We start from the raw sequence: 19,569 nt of genomic DNA, 5'->3' as shown, positions 1-19,569 counted from the left end.
CTTTCCCACTGTTCACATTATTTCACTCATGATTGAAATGAGGTATTGCTACCCCATGTAAAGATAGTATAACTTTATGAATGTTGTTAACAATCCACATATATTAAATCATTTCTATTAGTATTCACCATATTTTAATATTTATTTCTTCACTAATAAATATATATTGAATATCTATAGAAAAGTGCTCAGTGATTTAAAATGTTTATTTTCCTGTAGGTCACTCATTATCATTATGAGCTTTAGCAGTAGTAAATGTGAATTAAAATATTTTATGATGTTCTGGACTAGTCACTCTAACACAAGAAAAGTGAAACCATGTATTATATACAATCTATTCAGCTTCTGTTAGCACAGTATTTTAAAGTTGTGTTAATTATAAGGTGCTCAAATCTAGAAGTTCTGTATAGAGATAACATGTTGGAACTGTAATTTTCTCATGGCCCCTTGCATTTTCTGATTTCTCAGAGTGTAAATAATAGGATTCAGTAAGGGCGTGATAACAGTGTAAAATACAGCAAGGACTTTATTGCCAGCAAAACTGTTGAATGGCCAGACATAGATAAAGATACAAGGTCCAAAGAACAGAGTGACCACAATGATGTGTGCAGACAGCGTGGACAGAGCCTTGGAGAGCCCTCCGGATGATCTTTGTTGTACAGTGATCAGGATGACAGTGTAGGAGACAAGGAGGAGGATGAAACAGATGAATGAGAGCAGCCCACTGTCAGCAATGACAAAGAATTCCAGGGTGTATGTGTCCATACAAGCAAGCTTAATCACAAGGGGAAGGTCACAAAATATATTGTCTATGACATTGGGGCCACAGAAAGGCAAGTTTACTGTTAATACCATCTGGCTCATGGTGTGTACAAACCCAATTATCCACGAAAGTATCACAAACCCACTCAGCAGCCTCTGGCTCATGATTGTCCTGTAGTGCAGGGGTTTGCATATGGCTACATATCTGTCAAAGGCCATGGCTATCAAAAGAGTCATCTCGGCACCCCCAAAGAAGTGCATAAAGAACATCTGGGTCATGCAGCCCCATATGGAGATGGTCTTGTGTTCATTGAGTAAGTCTGTGATCATTTTGGGTGTGGTGACAGTGGAGAGACACATATCCAGAAAAGAGAGGTTTCCAAGGAGGAAGTACATGGGAGAATGAAGAGTGGAACTAAATGTCACTGTGACCATAATGAGAATATTTCCCAACACAGTGGCACTGTAGATTAAGGAGAATGTTGCAAAGAAGAAAATCTGAAGTTCCCATCCTCCAGAAAATCCTAGTAAAATAAACTCAGTCACTACAGATCCATTTTTAGTATCCATTTCTTTGATTCAGAAAGGCTCCAGAAGTTCTTTTATACAAAGAGAATAAATAAAAATAAAGCCACAATTAGCACTGATGATTTCCTGTTTCTATTTGATGAATAATAGTTGAACTTATGAAAATATATAATATTAATCATATCAGCATCACTCTCTATAATTTGAAATTAATTTATGTGTCACATCACTTTGAAACAGTATAGCTATACAGCAATTAAAAAGCATATGAAGGAGTAGAAATTTTATTTTCTATTTTTTATTCTGGTAAATGACCCTCTTTTATCAATTGATCTTGATGGTTACTAGTTTGCTCATGTGGAAAAATTAGATAAGTAGTTATATTAGTATTTATTTTGCCTCTTGAGATTATCATACAACAATATCTAAGAAATATGCAATTTGAAAGATAAGGAAATTGTATTGTTGTGTATCAGTGAGGTAACTTATTAAGGTCATTCCATGTTTCTAAAATGAAGAAAGAAATATAAACACACACACACACACACACACACACACAACATAGGGCTAATTTGTATATGAAAGAAAGTCCTTTAATTCATCAAAAATTGTTTTGCTTTTTTGGATGCCTGGGTGGCTCAGATGGTTAATTATCCAATTCTTGGTTTCAGTTCAGGTCATGATCTCAGGATTGTGAGATCAAGCCCTGCACAGAGCTCCACACTTATTTGCTTGAGATTCTCTTCCTCTTTCTCTCTCTGCCTGTCCCCCAGCTCACATATTCTAAATAAATAGATAAAATATTTTAAAAAATAATTTTGCCTTTTGTTTCTGTTGTGTAGTACACTGAGAATTTCTGGAAGCATGGATTCATCCTTAGTTCTTTATGAGCCTGTTTTCTCAATTTCTTATATTGCTATTGTTCACAGTGAGAAGTGGGTGTGTTTTGTGTAAATGTATGTATGTGATGGTTAAGAAATAAATAGTGAAATGATTCAACCCTAATATACAGATTTTGCTTCAGTTGTAACACGTCATACAAAATTGCCTTTACTTGGTGTTTTTATTGTTCATAGGATCTAGAATGATATAAAATGATCAGTAACAAGTGAGCAGTATGTGCTATACTGTGTTCTAAGTGTTTCATATTTATTAATGCATTTATTAATGCTCATAGCAATCCCATGAAGGCAGTATTATTATTATTATTATTTTGCATATAAGAAAACTAAGGCATAGAAGTATTTAATGACTTACAGTTACACAGCTAACAAAGGTCAAAGCTGGTATTCAAGCCCAGTCAATCTGATTCTGAATCTAGGCCCATTCCAATGTACATGTTAAACCAAATAAAAACATTAAGTTAGTACATGGGAAGAAGAGAATTCAGAACAGTAAGTAAGAGGAATGGTACTGAATGCAGATAGAAAAGTACATAGAGAGTATCTGTTCTCTTTTCTCCAATGACCTGTAACTTTCTCCTTTTTATTTCTACTTGGGTCCTAGTCAAAATGTCCTACCACCATTCTCCAACCTTTATTCCCTCATCTACTTTCTTATTTAAGATATTATTAAGAACTGGATAATGCATATAAATTAGGGAAAATAAAGATGAAAGTGATGTTCTTGTAGTCAACCTCCAGGACTAGATAGAGTGGATGTTGAATGATAACAGTGGGTCTGGAAGAGGATAGTCACCCAGCGCATGATCTTCAAAGGGCTGTGTTTCATGATTATCCAGTGAGTGAGCAAGAATTGTGCTTTGGAGACCTTTGTGAAAGTAATTTTTTTTTAGAAAAATATTTTATTTATTTTTTTTGTTTGTTTAGAGGGAGCCAGTAGGGGGAGGGGCCAAAGGAGAGGGAGAGAGAGAATTTCAAGCAGACTGCATGCTGAGTGTGGAGCCTGATGCAGGGCTTGATCTCACCATTCTGACTGAGATCATGACCTAAACTGAAATCAAGGGTTGGTTGCTCACTGACTGATGAGCCAGGTGCCCCAAAAGTAATTTTAATAATTAGATGCTCTTTGGAGAAATGAGAATGGGATATGAAATGAATATGCCAACTACAATTTGGGAATACCTTTGCTACATGGAATTTCATGCCCCATGATACAATAGAAAGACTTGCATATGGAATGAATACAGTTAAGTGCAATGCAGTTAATACAAATAAAGCCTATTTTATAGCTTTATTTGCCTTTTCATTTTATTTTAGAGGAAAAACTGGCATTCATTTATGTTGATAGCTTTCCCAACATTTGTTTCTCTTATTTCTCTTTTTCCTTTCCCAAGCAGATCTCTAAAACTATTTCTTGAGTTTTACACTTAATATACCTGTTCTTGTATGATGAGTGAATAAAGGCAATATAAATGAAAGGAAAGAATGCATATAGTTTAGACAAAAATTCTGTTAGTGAAGAAAAATTTCTTCCTCTCAAATAATCAATTGCATATTTTATTGTAATAATTTTACTCAATTTATGATGTACTTTGGAGGAAACTGAAGGTAGTATAATTATATATTTAACTAGGAAGGAACTTTGAAATCATTTATTTCCCACAACTTCATTAGTAAATGAAAAATCTAGATCCCCATAAAGTAAATTTCGCAGGTCTTAGACACAGGACTACCCTAAAGAGATGCAGTATTAGGTGAGAGGGTGTATGTGTAGGATTCTGGCCAGGCACAGAATGAACACCAAGACAGCATGCACTGTATCTGAATCATTCACGTAAATCCAAGATTACAAATCAAGAATTTTCCATGTAAATCCCCATTAGGAAAGGAACAAGCCAAAACTTGTTTTATTAAGTAGTTGGATATGAGCATTTCTGCTCTTCCTTATGTGTATACAATATATATTACTTAATGTAAGACTAACTGATTCAAGTAAATATTTCCTCATTATAGGCACTTGAAGAGAAAAATAAAAATTTCAATCTCCAATGATTTTTGTTTTTCAAAATTTATGCATACTTACTGTAAAATACTGAAGGACCTCAAAAACATTAGGCCAAGTAAAAGAAGCCTGATACAAAAAGCCACACGTATGATTTTATTTCTATGAAATGTCTTCTAAACAAGTCTATAGAGACAGAAAGTGTATCACTGTCAGCTATGGAGTGAGTATAAATGGGCTGTCTTTCCTTTCTGTGATGATAAAATTATTTAAAATAAGATTGTGGTGATGATTGCATAACTTTGTGAATATAATAATAATCACTGACTCTGGTGAATGTTGTGAAGTGTGTAAACCTGGCAATTCACAGACCTGTACCCCTGGGGCTAATACTACATTATATGTTAATAAAAAATTTTAAAAAATCCTCACTGAAATATATATTGAAATCAGGTGAATTTCGTAGTATATGAGTTATAGTTGAGTAAAACTGAAACTACTATATTTTTTTGCTTTTATTCTTAAGGTTTAAGTATCATTAATATATTAGTTTAGTATTTTTCAATAGTATGCATACTATTGAGCTACTTGTGTTCAAATTTATTGTACTATGAGACAACCAATGACATGCTGCATATCCAATACAACTGTTTCTAAATTTCTTAATGTCCCCTATTTGGATTACATTTTTGACAGCCTTATACATTTGGAAACTACTCTCTTTTTGTTAAAGTTTTTCTTGATATTTTCTGACTATTTAGAATACTCATATGAGTTTCCTGAATTATTCCATTTCCTTCCTTTCCCTACATATGAACATCTTGGAAGGACTTCTCCCTCTTTATTCCTAAGATATTATTTGTATTTATGGTGTAATGGTCAGTTTTAGGCAGAGAGATTCTGCCTATTCAGCTCTGGTCATTAATTCTCCCTCACCTGCTTTTTCTCCAGCATTCATTATGATGTGCTTATTTACATGTATTGTTAGCACCTGAAATGATGAAATGAAAAATACTGCTATTGTGTTTTTAAAAAATTTAAAAAGATGAATTTCTAGCTATTATGTTGTTTTCAATGCTAGTGTGAGTTACCAGGATCCTCACAATTTGCTTTTCGTAATTTTAGTCATCATTTTTAATCACTGACTATCTCCTGTCATGTTTTACTCATCAATATCATGTTGAGAGCATATATTCTTTAAATTTGTATAAAAATTCTTGGTTATACATCATTGTGTTACAGTATGTGATCTCCCAGTGAGAGAGGATTTTTTAAGAGATTTTATTCTTTGAGAGAGAGAGAGAGAGAGAATGCATGTAAATGGAGGGTGGAAGAGAGGGAGGGAGAGCTGGGAGCCTGATGTGGGGCTAGATCCCAGACTCTGGGATCATGACCTGAGCTGAAGGCAGATGCTTAACTGACTGTGACACCCAGGCAACCATGAGAGAGGATTTGATGTCCCAAAATCCACAGCCTTTTCCTTCCAGCCAACAGAAAATTAATTAAAATACTGTTTTCAGTAAATTAAACCTCTAACGAATTAGCTCTCTATGATGTTTCCACTTACCAGTTCTAAAGGCAAAGTATGAAGAACAATATGTTCACTAGCTTAATCAAAATTAAAAATCTGCTTTGCACTCTCTGCGATGCTCTGTATATGGATGTATATACTATTTTCTGCTTCTTTTATAAAGATGTGAATCACTTGAAGGCAGATGTGTTGGAGCTCTGGGAATCCAAATTTCAGTGGGAGTTGTTACAGCACGGTGGCTGCTGCCTTAGTATGACCAGGAGAGATGTTTACTCTTAATTTCTAGCCTTGCAGCACACTGTGGTTCTCTTGGAGTATTGGCTTGATTACAACGGATGTGAGAATGTTAGTTGGTTGGTTGTGCTATAGGAATTGTAGACATCTTTGAACTAATGGATGCTTATTTTCCCTCATATTACTCCAGGCTATCCTCTTACCTTCTTTATAACAACACTGGACGATTTTTAGATAAATAATCTTCAGACTTCTCTGAGTATAACACCCTTAACATAAAAATAGATATCTGTATGTTATAAATTTACTACTGACAGCATATATTATGTACAACATTATTCAGGAAGTAGAAATTTTAAAAGGGAATGTTAAAATAAATTATGGTAAATAATTTAAAATTTGAAATGATACAACTGTTTTATGGTCACCAAAATTTAATAATTATTTTTTTAGTGTATGAGATTTTTCAAGAATACCTATATGGCCCCAAAAAGATTCATAGTCATTGTCCCTTTTACTATAAAATGCTTGAGTAAATTCTTGTTCCACAAGTATTTATTTTATAAAATTAATCATAAATGATGATCTTGGCATACTTCACATCACAGGATTCAAAGTTTATTTCAATAACTTGCCAACAAAAGATGTCACAAATAACTTTCAAATTGGTTGATATCGCTCTCACTTCTATGGAAGTTCTTATTTAATTCCAGTCAAATTCACCGCTTAACTCAAAGGTTAATGTAGTTTTTGTCATAGGCATTGCATTTATTATAGGAATCAGAGTTGGTGAAAGACTATTAGGCACAGATGTTAAAATCATCCATACTTTGTATAACGCAAGACTCCTTGCTGTAAGACAAATCTGATTCTACCACAAATAATTAAACTTGCAAATAATTAGAAATAGTTTTCTTTATAAGTTTTGATATTGTTTGCTGATAAGATATGCATTTTATTTATTACCATATTGATTATTTAATCCATTTTTAAGTGGCCAAAAGGATAATTATTTTCTCAGTAGATTGTGGCTTTTACACTTTTTGTATTAGTCAAAAACATTCAAGAACACTTTACTACATTTAGTGAAAAATCTAAACCATTTCTTAATTGGTGAGTATTAATATTACAATTTTTTTAAATTTCTAAAGATATTTATTTTAGAAAGAGATTGAGAGAGAGAGAGTGAGTGAGTGTGAGTCAGAAGAGGGACTAAGGGAGAAGGAGAGAATCTAGGCTGACTCCATGGTGAGCCTGGTGTCTGACCCAGAGCTTGATATGACCCTGACACCATGACCTGAGCTGAAATCAAGAGCTGGACACTCAGTCTATCAAGGCATCCATATACCCCAATTTTATGTCTTTTATTTTTTACTTTTTTTAGTTTATGTTTTATTTATTTTCAACATAACAGTATTCATTATTTTTGCACCACACCCAATGCTCCATGCAATCTGTGCCCTCCACAATACCCACAACCTGGCTCCCCCAACTTCCCAACCCACCTCAGGTTGTTTGCCAGAGTCCATAGTCTATCATGGTTCATCTCCCCTTCCAATTTCCCTCAACTGCCTTCTCCTCTCCATCTCGCCATGTCCTTCATGTTACTTGTTATGCTCCACAAATAAGTGAAACCATATGATAATTGACTCTCTCTGCTTGATTTATTTCACTCAGCATAATCTCTTCCAGTCCCATCCATGTTGCTACAAAAGTTGGGTATTCATCGTTTTTGATGGAGGCATAGTACTCCATAGTGTATATGGACCACATCTTCCTTATCCATTCATCCGTTGAAGGGCATCATGGTTCTTTCCACATCATCCACTTTTATTCAAACTTCCAATCAATGACAGTTACTTCAGCCTTAAAACTCATCTGTCCTGCATTAAAATTAAGACATTCTCCCTTTTTTCTCCAAAAGGAAAGCTAAACATTCTCATAGATTACTATATCCCTCTTAGTATAGTGTTGGGATTTCCTCTAGTTTAGTTATAATCCTGCAGGAATTTTCTGTAATCTAGAGACTAAATGGTAAAGTTAATCACCAGCATCTTGGTGAGGAAAGATAAAAGAAAAAAATGAATTTGAAATTTCTTAATAAATACCATAAATACACAATTTCACCATAATACACAATTCAGGGAGAAAATATTCTTAGTTACTATAATCATCATTTTCCTACTAATGAGTCATGAGACTCAGTTGTCCATCGTTGTCTTCTTTTACTTCCAGTTGCTTAATTCTCTGGTCATTGTCTGTATCTCTGATGATGGTGATTTTTCACTTGTTGGAGTGAACCAAATTTAAAACAGTATTGACTTATGTCCTCACTTACTTAATACATGAAATATATGTAAAATATGAAATATAAGCATTATTTATATTAGTTATATTAGTTTTAATTATATTGGTTATATTAGTTTCAGGTGTACAATATATTGATTTAGCTGTTCTATATATTAATCAATGTTCATCATGATACATGTAGTCAACATTTGTCTCCATACAATATTATGCTTGTGCACTGTTGGTGGAAATGTAAATTGAGTCACCACTATGAAAAACATTTTCATTTGCTTTTATTACTTGGTGTGGAAATATTATGAGGCATCACAGACAATCACTTTAGTCTCCTACATGATCTTCCTTACCCTATTGAGTAACACTAATCCTCGTATACCTTGATAATTGGGATCAGTCTTTTCAGCTGTCTTAAGTTCTTCTGTTAAATCAGTGGTTTTAGAAGACTGGAAATGCTAGTCAGTATGTATATTCAGATCAATGGAAAATTATTTTTTCCTCTTGTTGGAAAGAGTTATTTATTGGGAACATGTAAAAGAAGGCACAAGAAAAAAATATATGTATGTTCTTAATATTTAGAGAGAAAATCTGTTGCAAATGCATAGATTTTGAAGTTAGAGGTAGGATCTGATTCTTGGTCTAGTACTTAAAATTTCTGTGGCAAGTTCATTAAATTTTATAATGTTCAGTTTTATACTAAGAATATGTTAATAATATGCTCTATTTTCATTGCTGTAATGTTAAGAGAATGGACATGTGAGGTGCCAGATCTTAGAACTCAGTGAATACTAAGTAGTTGATAAGAAGCTGAAAATTACAATATATATGAATGTGATTATATTGGAATGGTTTATATTTAGATGCATAATTCCAGATGTTTGATATCCCAAATATGACTTATGGTTAATAAAAAATCATACACCTCAGTATTTTTGGATGATGATGTCAACAATGATGATGATCCTTTTGATGATTATAATGTTTCAATTAAAAAGTTGTTCTACAGGCAACCATCTCAGGTCCCGTTCCTCTTCAGGAGCTTTGTACTATCACTTGACTATTGTTCAGTAAAACTTTGCTTTGCTGCTCACCACAAAAAAAAAAAAAAAAAAAAAAAAAAAAAAAGTTTCTGGAACTCACTTGCTTGGTTTTTATTTTTTTTACTGCTTTCATGTCTTTATTCCTGAATGTGTAGATGATTCTATTTTAAAGGGAAGTGAAAAATGTGTAATTCATGGAGAGGTTCTTACTTATGGAAACCCTGCTGAATGGTCATATGTAAATAAAGATGCAAGGTCCAAAGAACAGTACCACCGCAGTAGTGTGGGCTGAAAAGAGTGGACAGATCTTTGGAAGACCCACTGGAGGAGTGATCCTGGACAGTAATCAGAATGATGCTATCAGAGATGAACAGAAAGATAAAATACATTAAAGTCAGTGGTGCACTGAATGCAATGACTAATAGCTCCAAGATGTAAATATCGATACAGGCAAGTCTGATGACTTGAGGCAGATCACACACACACACACACACACACACACACACACACACACAACTATTCACAACATTGGGGCCACATAATAGTGAAGTTACTGTGAACACCTTTTAGCTCATAGTTTGCACAAAACCAGTGGTCAGGACACAAGTACAAGTCCAATGCAAACATGGTGGCTCATGATAGTTTTGTAATGGAAGGATTTACATATGGCAATGAATCTATCAGTTGCTATGGCTACAAGCAACATCATCTCACTTTCACCTTATAGGTGAAGGAAGAACATCTGGACCATGCAAACTTCTTAAAAGCCTTATAATCAGTAATTAGGTCACAGATCATTTTAAGAGTAGCAAAGGCGGCCAGGGACATATCAATAAAGAAGGGTTTGGCCCATAAGAAGTACATGGGAGAGATTAAGTGAGAGTCCAATTTTACTCCAAATATAATGAGTTTACCTAATACAATGACTATTTAAATAATTGCAAAGAAAAAACAATCTGTAACTCATGAAACTGTAACTGCCAGGAAAATAAACTCAAGACACCACGGAGTTGATTTTGTTTCTCCATTTGTTGGCCTGTTGGCATATGTTACCTAACACAAAACAAAACAAAACTAAAATAAATAAAGTCTGTGAATTGAAGTTGGGAGAGGAAATACATATTCAGTTAACTTTATTCTTAAAATCCACTGAAATGTACAAAAAGAATTGAAAGTGTTGAACAATACTGAGTCCAAAAATTTTTGAAAAAAGGAATGCAAGTTGGTGCAACCACTTTGGAAAACAGTGTGGAGATTCCTTAGGGAATTAAATACAGAGCTACCCTATGACCCTGCAATTGCATTACTGGGTATTTACCCCAAAGATACAGATGTAGTGAAAAGAAGGGTCATCTGTACCCCAGTGTTCATAGCAGCAATGGCCACAGTCTCCAAACTCTGGAAAGAACCAAGATGCCCTTTAACAGATGAATGGATAAAGAAGATAGGGTCCATATATACTATGAAGCATTATGCCTCCATCAAAAGGGATGAATACCCAACTTTTGTATCAACATGGATGGGACTAGAAGAGATTATGCTGAGTAAAAAAATTCAAGCAGAGAGAGTCAATTATATGGTTTTGCTTATTTTTGGAGCATAAGGAATAACACAGAGGACATGGGAAGATGGAGAGGTGAAGTGAGTTGGGGGAAATTGGAGGGGGAGATGAACCATGAGGGACTGTGGATTCTGAGGAAGAAACTGAAGGTTTTGGAGAGGAGGGGATTGGGAGGTTGGGTGAGCCTGGTGGTGGGTGTTATTGAGGACGCATATTGCATGGGGCATGTGGTGCAAAAGCAATGAATTCTGGAACACTGAAAAGAAATTAAAAAAATAACTTTTGTAGCAGCATGGATGGGACTGGAAGAGATTATGCTGAGTGAAACAAGTCAAGCAGAGAGAATCAATTATCATATGGTTTCACTTATTTGTGGAGCATAACAAATAGCATGGAGGACAAGGGGAGATGGAGAGGAGAAGGGAGTTGGGGGAAATTGGAAGGGGAGGTGATCCATGAGAGACTATGGACTCTGAAAAACAACTTGAGGGTTTTGAATGGGTGGGGGGTGGGAGGTTGGGGGAAACAGGTGGTGGGTATTGGAGAGGGCACAGATTGCATAGAGCACGGGGTGTGGTGCAAAAACAATGAATACTGTTACACTGAAAAGAAATTTAAAAAAAATTTTTTAAATAAAATAAATAAAATTTAAGAAAAGATATTGCCAAATATATAAAAAGAAATCGTAGATGAGGTTATGAGGGATTTCGGACCAAAATGGAGACATTTGAACAAGACTGAAGTCAGCAATACCTAACTCATATCTCCACTAATCTTGAGAAAAGTGGTTTCTGAGTTGGTGAAAGAATTTATAAATTCCTTGCCCCCTTTTTAGAGGATAAGGTGTAGATTTATTGGTCATCCATGAACAAAGAAGAGGTTTTATCTTGAAATCTATTTCTATGCTGCATTAGAGTAAGGGGTATATCATTGAAGGAGAGGCTAAATGATTTTCTGACTAAAAAGCAGGACCAAGAAAAATGAAATTAAGTATATGGAATATAGAATATGGAGAATCTAGGAGTCAGTTCTGTTGTGGCTGCTGAAAGTCAGATGAGCATCAATAATAAACACTATGAGTTTTAGAAGGTTGAGTCTATGGTTGGCCAAATTGAGATGGCTTCTCACCTTTTTCCGTAAGGTGGAGAAATGGCTCAGATGTTTGGGTGTTCTCCAATAGGCTCTGACTTAACCTCCAAGCCTATATGAATTTAGTAGTAGGGAAGTATTATGCTCAGGTATGGCAGAAATAAATGCTTGCTGCTAGTTTCCTGCTGCCTTGGTTAAGTTACCTTCCTTGTCCAGTGGCTAAACATACTAATGGATTTGGTATAACTTCCATATTATTTGCAAGAGATTATGGTTATAGAGTTCTGATAAACAAAGGAGCATCTGTAGGGAATAGATCCATGTGCTTCTAGATGACTAAGGCAGACCCATGTGGAATGACATCCATTTAAACGTGAATGATGCCAGCCAGAATTTTTTTTTTCTTTTTGAGAAAGCAAATAAAAGTTTATTGATTAACAAGAAAAATTGTTCATGATATATTATGAAATACAAAAGGCAAGCTATAGTGCAGTTTATACAAGTTGATTCATTTTTTTGGTGAGCAAAAGAAATGTCTCTGTGCATAGGAAAATGGTCTGGAAATGTGCATACCAAACTGATGACATAGATTATATTTGGGAGGTAGAATTATGGGTAATCATAAGTTTCTTATATATGCTTGTATGCCTCTTCCATTTTTGATAACAAGGATCTATTAGTTCGGTAATTAAAAAATAAAATAAATCATTTCATGGGTCTCCTGCTATTCAAATTATGAACCTAAGAAATTGCAAATAAAGGGACTGAACATTCTTTTTGATGAAGAATAAGGTACTCAATGTAAACACGAAGTACTGGACACACAGATTTATGGGGAAGAATTAGAATCAGTCATACCCAGGTAAGGATTGATGAGAAATCCAGGGAGTAGAGATGGTCCCTTTTCCCCAGGGGTCCTCAGTCTTCATTTAACCAGGAGAGCTTGTTATAATACATAGTGCTTAGCCTTGGCCCCAGAATTTTTGATTCTGTGGGTATGGGGTGGGGTGAAGGGTTTGTATTTCTAGTAAGTTCCCTACTGCTTGTTTGAGAACCAGCCACACTTGGGAGCCCCAGCCCCAGCTTGAAGTTAATACAGAATAATATGTTCACATGGCGTGGCTACTATACAGCTATTATTTGAAAATTGGAAAGAGCCTGGCCCATAAAACCATTTAGGCCCAGAGCTTTTGAGGACTGTTACTCAGACTTGATTTGTCATGCTATAGTCTCCTCAAACCAGCCAAAAATATTGAATAAAAGTATCAAGAAGGTAGGACAGGGGCCCTTGCATCTCTCCCTCTAACTCAGGTTTGACTTAACCATCCCCCCAGAAGATGGCTGTCCCAGCAGAGTCTGGCTTGTGCCAGCAGGTGCGATGCTTTAGTACAACTGTGGTCAGGCCATTTTCCAAGCTCATGTGGCCACCTGTTCAGGTATATGATATTGAAGGTCACTATGCCACTGCTCTTTATTCTGCTGCATCTAAACCAGGTAAACTGGAACAAGTAGAGAAAGAATTGTTGAGAGTAGCACAAATCTTGAAGGAACCCAAAATGGCTGCTTCCATTATGAATCCCTATATAAAGGGTTCCGTGAAAATGAAAAGCCTAAATGACATGAGCACAAAAGAGAGGTTCTCTCCTCTCATATCCAACCTGATCAATGTGCTTGCTGAGAATGGTCGCCTGGACGAACATGATGAGCATCCACTTGGGGAGAAGTACCGTGCACAGTGACCACCACATCTCCTTTAGATGAAGCCACTCTTACTTAATTAAAAACAGTCCTGAAGAGCTTCCTAAGTAAAGGCCAAGTCTTGAAATTGGAAGTTAAGTCTATCTGTCAATCATGTGTGGAATGATTGTCCCTACTGGAGAGAGATACACTGAAATGTCCGTGAAAAACCAAGATCCAGAAGCTGAACAGGGCAATGTGGGAGGTTTTCTGAAAGTGTTGATTTTCTGTCAGTGAAAATTCCTAAACTTAGGCAACAATAAAATGCTTTCTGAACAGGGAAAAAAAAAAAAAAAAAACAGAAGATAGGATGGATATCTACAAAAAGATAGTAGTAACAGGACAAAATTTCTGAGACTTAAGAAAAATGTGAGATCTGAAAAAATGAAAAAATATGAAAAAAATGAAGGAGTTTATATCTGACTGAAGATCTCATTCATGGAAATAGACATAATGTAGTTTTAATATAGTTTGAAATGTTTTAAGATTTTAGAGAAGTATAAGAACAACATACCTAATATAACTTACTATTATTAATAATTAAGAAATATTTTTATTTATATCTTTTTGCATCACAATTTTTTAAAAAGATTTTATTTATTTATTTGACAGAGATCACAAGTAGGCAGAGAGGAAGGCAGAGAGAGTGGGAGGAAAGCACGTTCCCTGCTAAGCAGAGAGCCTGATGTGGGGCTCAATCCCAGGACCCTGGGATCATGACCTTAGCTGAAGGCAGAGGCTTTAACCAACTGAGCCATCCAGTCACGCCAGCATCACAATTTAAAATAAAAACTACTGGTATAGGTAAAGTTCATTTATCCCCTTACTATTTTTGGTGTGGCTTATAAAAATGAATAAATTCTATTATAACAAGATTCTGTGAATAAAATGTTTATTTGCTACTATAAAAATGGTGCAAGCATCAATTTGTTTTCTGTATTTGTAGATATCATTCTGCTTTTTGTTTTTTATTTGTTTGGTTGGTTTTTTAGATTCCACATATCAAAGAACACATTGATGGTTGCCAGAGAGATGGGGTGGGAGAGTGAGCAAAATGGGTGAAGGGGAATGAAGACATAGGATTCCAGTTATGGAATGAATAAGTCATGGGAGAATAAAAGGTACAGTACAAGGTCTATAGTCAATAATATTGTAATAGGGTTTCATGGTGACAGATGGTAGCTACACTTGAGGTGATCATAGCATAATATATAGATTTGTGCAATGACTAGGTTGTATGCCTGAAACTAAGGTAATATACTTAGTGTGAAATATACTCAACTTTTTAAAAATGGTACAATTAATGTAATGTACATGTTTATTTACACATGAAAGACTTTTTCAAGACTATATCCCTATAAGTAGAATTACTAGATCATTTTCAACTAGTCTAATAATGTCAAATTCACATAAAAGGGTTGTACAAATTTATCCAGCCACTTCTTTACAAATCTTTGTGTTTTGTTAGCTCTTATTCTAACCAATATTCCTTATTGAAGGAAGCAAAAAAATGGTTCAATATTAGGAAATATCTAATAGTGATATTAAAGATATAGGTAAACAACAAAAAAATTTTTAATGTCAAAAAATAAACACCCTCTTATTTTTTTCATTTCTATTTTTTAATTAGGCTACACATCCAGCATGGAGTGGAGCTCAATGCAGGGCTTGAACTCCACCATGAGATCAGGACCTGAAGTGGATTAAGAGTCAGTCACGTAACTGAAAGAGCCACCCATGCACCCAAGATTTATTGTCTTTATTTAATATAAAAATATATTTAAATAGGCCCCATGCCCTCTGTGGAACGTGTCAAATGAGGGGCTTGAACTCTCAACCCTGAGATCAAGACCTGAGCTGAGATCAAGAGTCAGACACTCAACCAAGTGAGCCACCCAGGCAACCCTTGGCAATAAAATAAACATCTAATAAGTAGAAAAATATATTAGGTACCTATATTGCAATTTTGTAATTATCTTTAAATTCTGGTAATACTCAGCATACTCCTTATGTGAATCCAAGGTGAATTTCTGAGATTGACAAGTTTATTCTAAAATGTACATGGAAATGGAAAAGGCCAAGGTGAGCCAAAGCAATTTTGACAAACAAAGCTAGAGGATTTATACTATAATATAGCAAGACCTCCTATAAAGCCATAGAACAAAAGAGTTTGATGTTGGCACAGGAACCTAAAAATAAACCATTTTAACTGAAAATATCAGAAAAGCTCTACTTGCTGATGACAGCCACAAATAACAGTAAAACACACTTGTGGAGTGACAAGCAGAACTGTTCACTGTTTGAGCCAGGATGTTTGCACTGAAATATTTAATGGGTGCTGGTGGTCCTTCTTTAAGAAAAGAAGCTCTTCCTGATACCAGAATTCTACAATATTAGTAAATGCCAGCAGTTGGCTTTATCATATTCTCCTAAAAAGATAACTTTATAACTCATACTGCTTAACTTCTAAGGTTTGACATTTTAATATTTTCTTCTGAGTTTCTTGTCAGTTTTGCCTGATTCAAAGGTAGACTGGGGAACAGGTGAGGTCACCTTCCCAGGACATAGTAAAAGCTTGCATGTAGCAGCTGCTGGGTGCTTTTCCATGAAATGATGAAAGAAGAGAAGAACCTTGCCAATGTTTTACTTATGAGCTTTCCTATTAAATTCTGCCTTTTTGACTTGTGACTCTACCATGTGACATAGTGGTGTTTACCTTCATGGACTTACTCTACAATATTTAGAGTTACATCATTTCAAAGAATGAGGAGCCAACAGAGGGAGAAAAAGCAAAATATAATAGAAAGTATTCTCCAGAATTATGAATTCATATATAACCGTGACATATGTAACAGAAATAGAATTTGGAGTCAGTGAGGAAAATATTCACTAAATGATAATGGGGCAACTAATTCACAATCAGGGATGAAGAGATCAGATTTCCAGGCTCAATTTTCATTTGAAAATAAACTATAGAGGTATAAAAGATTTACCTCTGTAAAAGTAAAACTACAAAATGAGTAAAAAAGGAAACCCAGGTAAATGTTTCAATGTAATGCTGCTGATAAAACATTTTTGATATGTAAAAATTAGAATCCATGGAGTAAAGACTCAGAGTTGAGTTTCTGAAAGTGAAAAAATAAAAAGAGTGAACATAAAGTAAGAGATAAGATAAGAATATATTTTCAACAAATGAATCAAAACACTGTTATCTCTGATTAGTAGGAAAAGGTTAAAGAAACCATGAAAAAGTGGGAAAATCATTTGGATTGGCAATTCACAGAGAAAAATACAAATATCTTTAAGCACAAAAGTAATCAACCCTCGTGTGCTAAATGAGAAAAATATGCAACCAAGAATACTTTATCTAGATAGGATGTCTTTGAAAATAGAAGGAGTGATAAAAAAGCTTCCAGGAAAAAAAGAAATTAAAAGAACTTGTGATCACCAAAGTAGCCCTATAAGAAATGTTGAGAGAGGTCCTCTAAGCCAAGAGAGAGTCCAATAGTAATAGACCAGAAAGAAACAGAGAGAATATACAGTAGCAGTCCATTTACAGGCAATACAATGGCGTTAAATTTATATCTCTCAAAGAATGTCCTGAATATAAATGGGCCAAATGCCCCAATCAAAAGACACAGGGTATCAGATTGGATAAAAAAGCAAGACCCATCTATATGCTCTCTGCAGAAGACTCATTTTAGACCCAAAGACACCTTGAGATTTAAAGTGAGGTTGGGGAAACCTTTTATCACACTAATAGACATCAAAAGAAATCTGGAATGGCAATCCTTATATTGGACAAATTATATTTCAAAACAAGGAATGTAATAAGATGAAAAGGGACCCTATATCATACTTAAAAGGTATATCGAACAAGAAGATCTAGCAATTGTATATATTTATGCCCTTAACATGGGAATAGCCAATTATGTAAGCCAGTTAATAACAAAATCAAAGAAGCATATTGTCAGTAATACAATAGTAGTAGGGGACATTAACACCCCCTCACTGCAAAGCACAGATCATTTAAGCAGGAGATTAAGAAGGAAATAAGGGCTTTGAATGACACACTGGACCAGATGGATTTCACACATACATTAAGAATATTCCATCCCAAAACAACAGAATATACATTCTTCTCAAGTACACATGAAACATTTTCCAGTATAGATCACATCCTGGGTCACAAATCTGGTATCAGCCAGTACCAAAAGATTGGGATCATTCCTTGCATATTTTTGAAACACAGTGCTTTGAAACTGGAGCTCAAACACAAGAACAATGTTGTAAAGAACTAAAATACGTGGAGGGTAAAGAGCATCCTACTAAATAATTAATGAGTCAACCAGGAAATTAAAGAATTTTTAAAAATAATGGAAACAAATGAAAATGAAAACACAACTGTTCCAAAATCATTGGGATGCATTAAAGGTAGTTCTAAAAAGGAAGTATATAGCAATGCATGCCTTTCTCAAGAAACAAGAAACTTCTCAAATACACAGCCTAATCCTATATGCAAAGGAGCTAGAAAAAGAATAGCAAATGAAGCCTAACCCCAATAGGAGAAGAGAAATAATAAACATTAGAGCAGAAATCGGTGAATAGAAACCAAAAGAACAGTAGAACAGATCAAGGAAACTAGGAGCTGGTTCTCTGAAAGAATTTATAAGATTGGTAAACCACTGGCCACACTTACCAAAAAGAAAAGAGAAAGGACCCAAATAAATAAAATCATAATGAAAGAGGAAGAGATCACAACAAACACTGAAGAAATACAAACAATTACAAGAACATATTATGAGCAACTATATGCCAAAAAATTAGACAATCTGAAAGAAAGGGATGCATTCCTAGAGATGTATAGACTCCCAAAACTGAACCAAGGAGGAATACAAAACCTTAACAAACCCATAACCACAAAGGAAATTGAAGCACTAATCAAAAATTTCCCAACAAAGAAGAGCTCAGGGTCAGATGACTTCCCAGGGGAATTCTACCAAAAATTTAATGAAGAATTAATACCTATTTTGCTGAAGCTGTTTTAAAAAACAGAAATGGGAGGGAAACTTCCAAACTCTGTTTATGAGGCCAGCATTAGCTTGAACCCAAAACCAGGCAAAGACCCCACCAAAAAGGAGAATTACAGACCAATATCCCTGATGAATATGGATGCCAAAATCCCCAAGAAAATACTAGCCAGTGAGATCCAACAGTACATTAAAAGGATTATTCACTATAGCCGAGAGGGATTTATTTTTGGGCTACAAGTTTGGTTCAACATCCACAAATCAATGAATTTGACACACTACATTAACAAAAGAACACAATCATATGATCCTCTCAATAGGTGCAGAAAAATCATTTGACAAAGCACAGCATCCTCTTTTGATTAAAACTCTTCACAGTGTAGGTAAAAAGGGTACATATGTGACTATCTTAAAAGCCATCTATGAAAAACCCACACCAAATATCATTCTCAATGGGGAAGAACTGAGAGCTTTTTCCATAGGGTCAGGAACATGACAGAGATGTCCACTATCAATACTGCTGTTCAACATAGTACTAGAAGTACTAGAAGTACTAGCAGTTAGATAAGAAAAAGAAATAAAAGGTATTTGAATCAGCAAAAAATAAGTCACACTCTCGGTATTTGCAGATGACATGATACTTTATGTGGAATACCCAAAAGTCTCCACCCCAAAATTGCTAGAACTCAGATAGGAATTAGTAAAAGGCAGGATATGAAATCAGTCCCTATAAATCAGTTGCTCTTCTATACAGCAACAATGAGACAAAAGAAAGAGAAATTAAGGAATCAATCACATTTACAATTTCACCCCAAACAGATACTTAGGAATAAACCTAATCAAAGAGGC

The 19,569-nt window shown here is 34.9% G+C and overlaps 1 protein-coding gene and 1 pseudogene across 1 annotated transcript; one reads left to right on the top strand and one right to left on the bottom strand.

Moving 5' to 3' along the window:
• Window positions 1-393: 393 nt before the first annotated feature.
• Window positions 394-1,332, bottom strand: LOC131998635 (olfactory receptor 4L1-like). Its single transcript, XM_059371125.1, has one exon. It carries the CDS (start codon window positions 1,330-1,332, stop codon window positions 394-396), a length of 939 nt encoding a protein of 312 aa, XP_059227108.1.
• An 11,958-nt stretch (window positions 1,333-13,290) lies between these two features.
• On the top strand, window positions 13,291-13,904 carry LOC131998634 (ATP synthase subunit O, mitochondrial-like; annotated as a pseudogene).
• Window positions 13,905-19,569: the final 5,665 nt, after the last annotated feature.

Source organism: Mustela nigripes, chromosome 13 (assembly GCF_022355385.1).
Source record: "Mustela nigripes isolate SB6536 chromosome 13, MUSNIG.SB6536, whole genome shotgun sequence".
In the NCBI taxonomy this organism is placed as follows: Eukaryota; Metazoa; Chordata; class Mammalia; order Carnivora; family Mustelidae; genus Mustela; species Mustela nigripes.
Note: the sequence above shows the minus strand (reverse complement) of the source record. Positions and strands in the feature narration are given on the sequence as shown.

Bases quoted from the DNA above. Each gene is read 5' to 3' on its own strand.
- LOC131998635 (XM_059371125.1), bottom strand. From the start codon at position 1,332: ATGGATACTAAAAATGGATCTGTAGTGACTGAGTTTATTTTACTAGGA.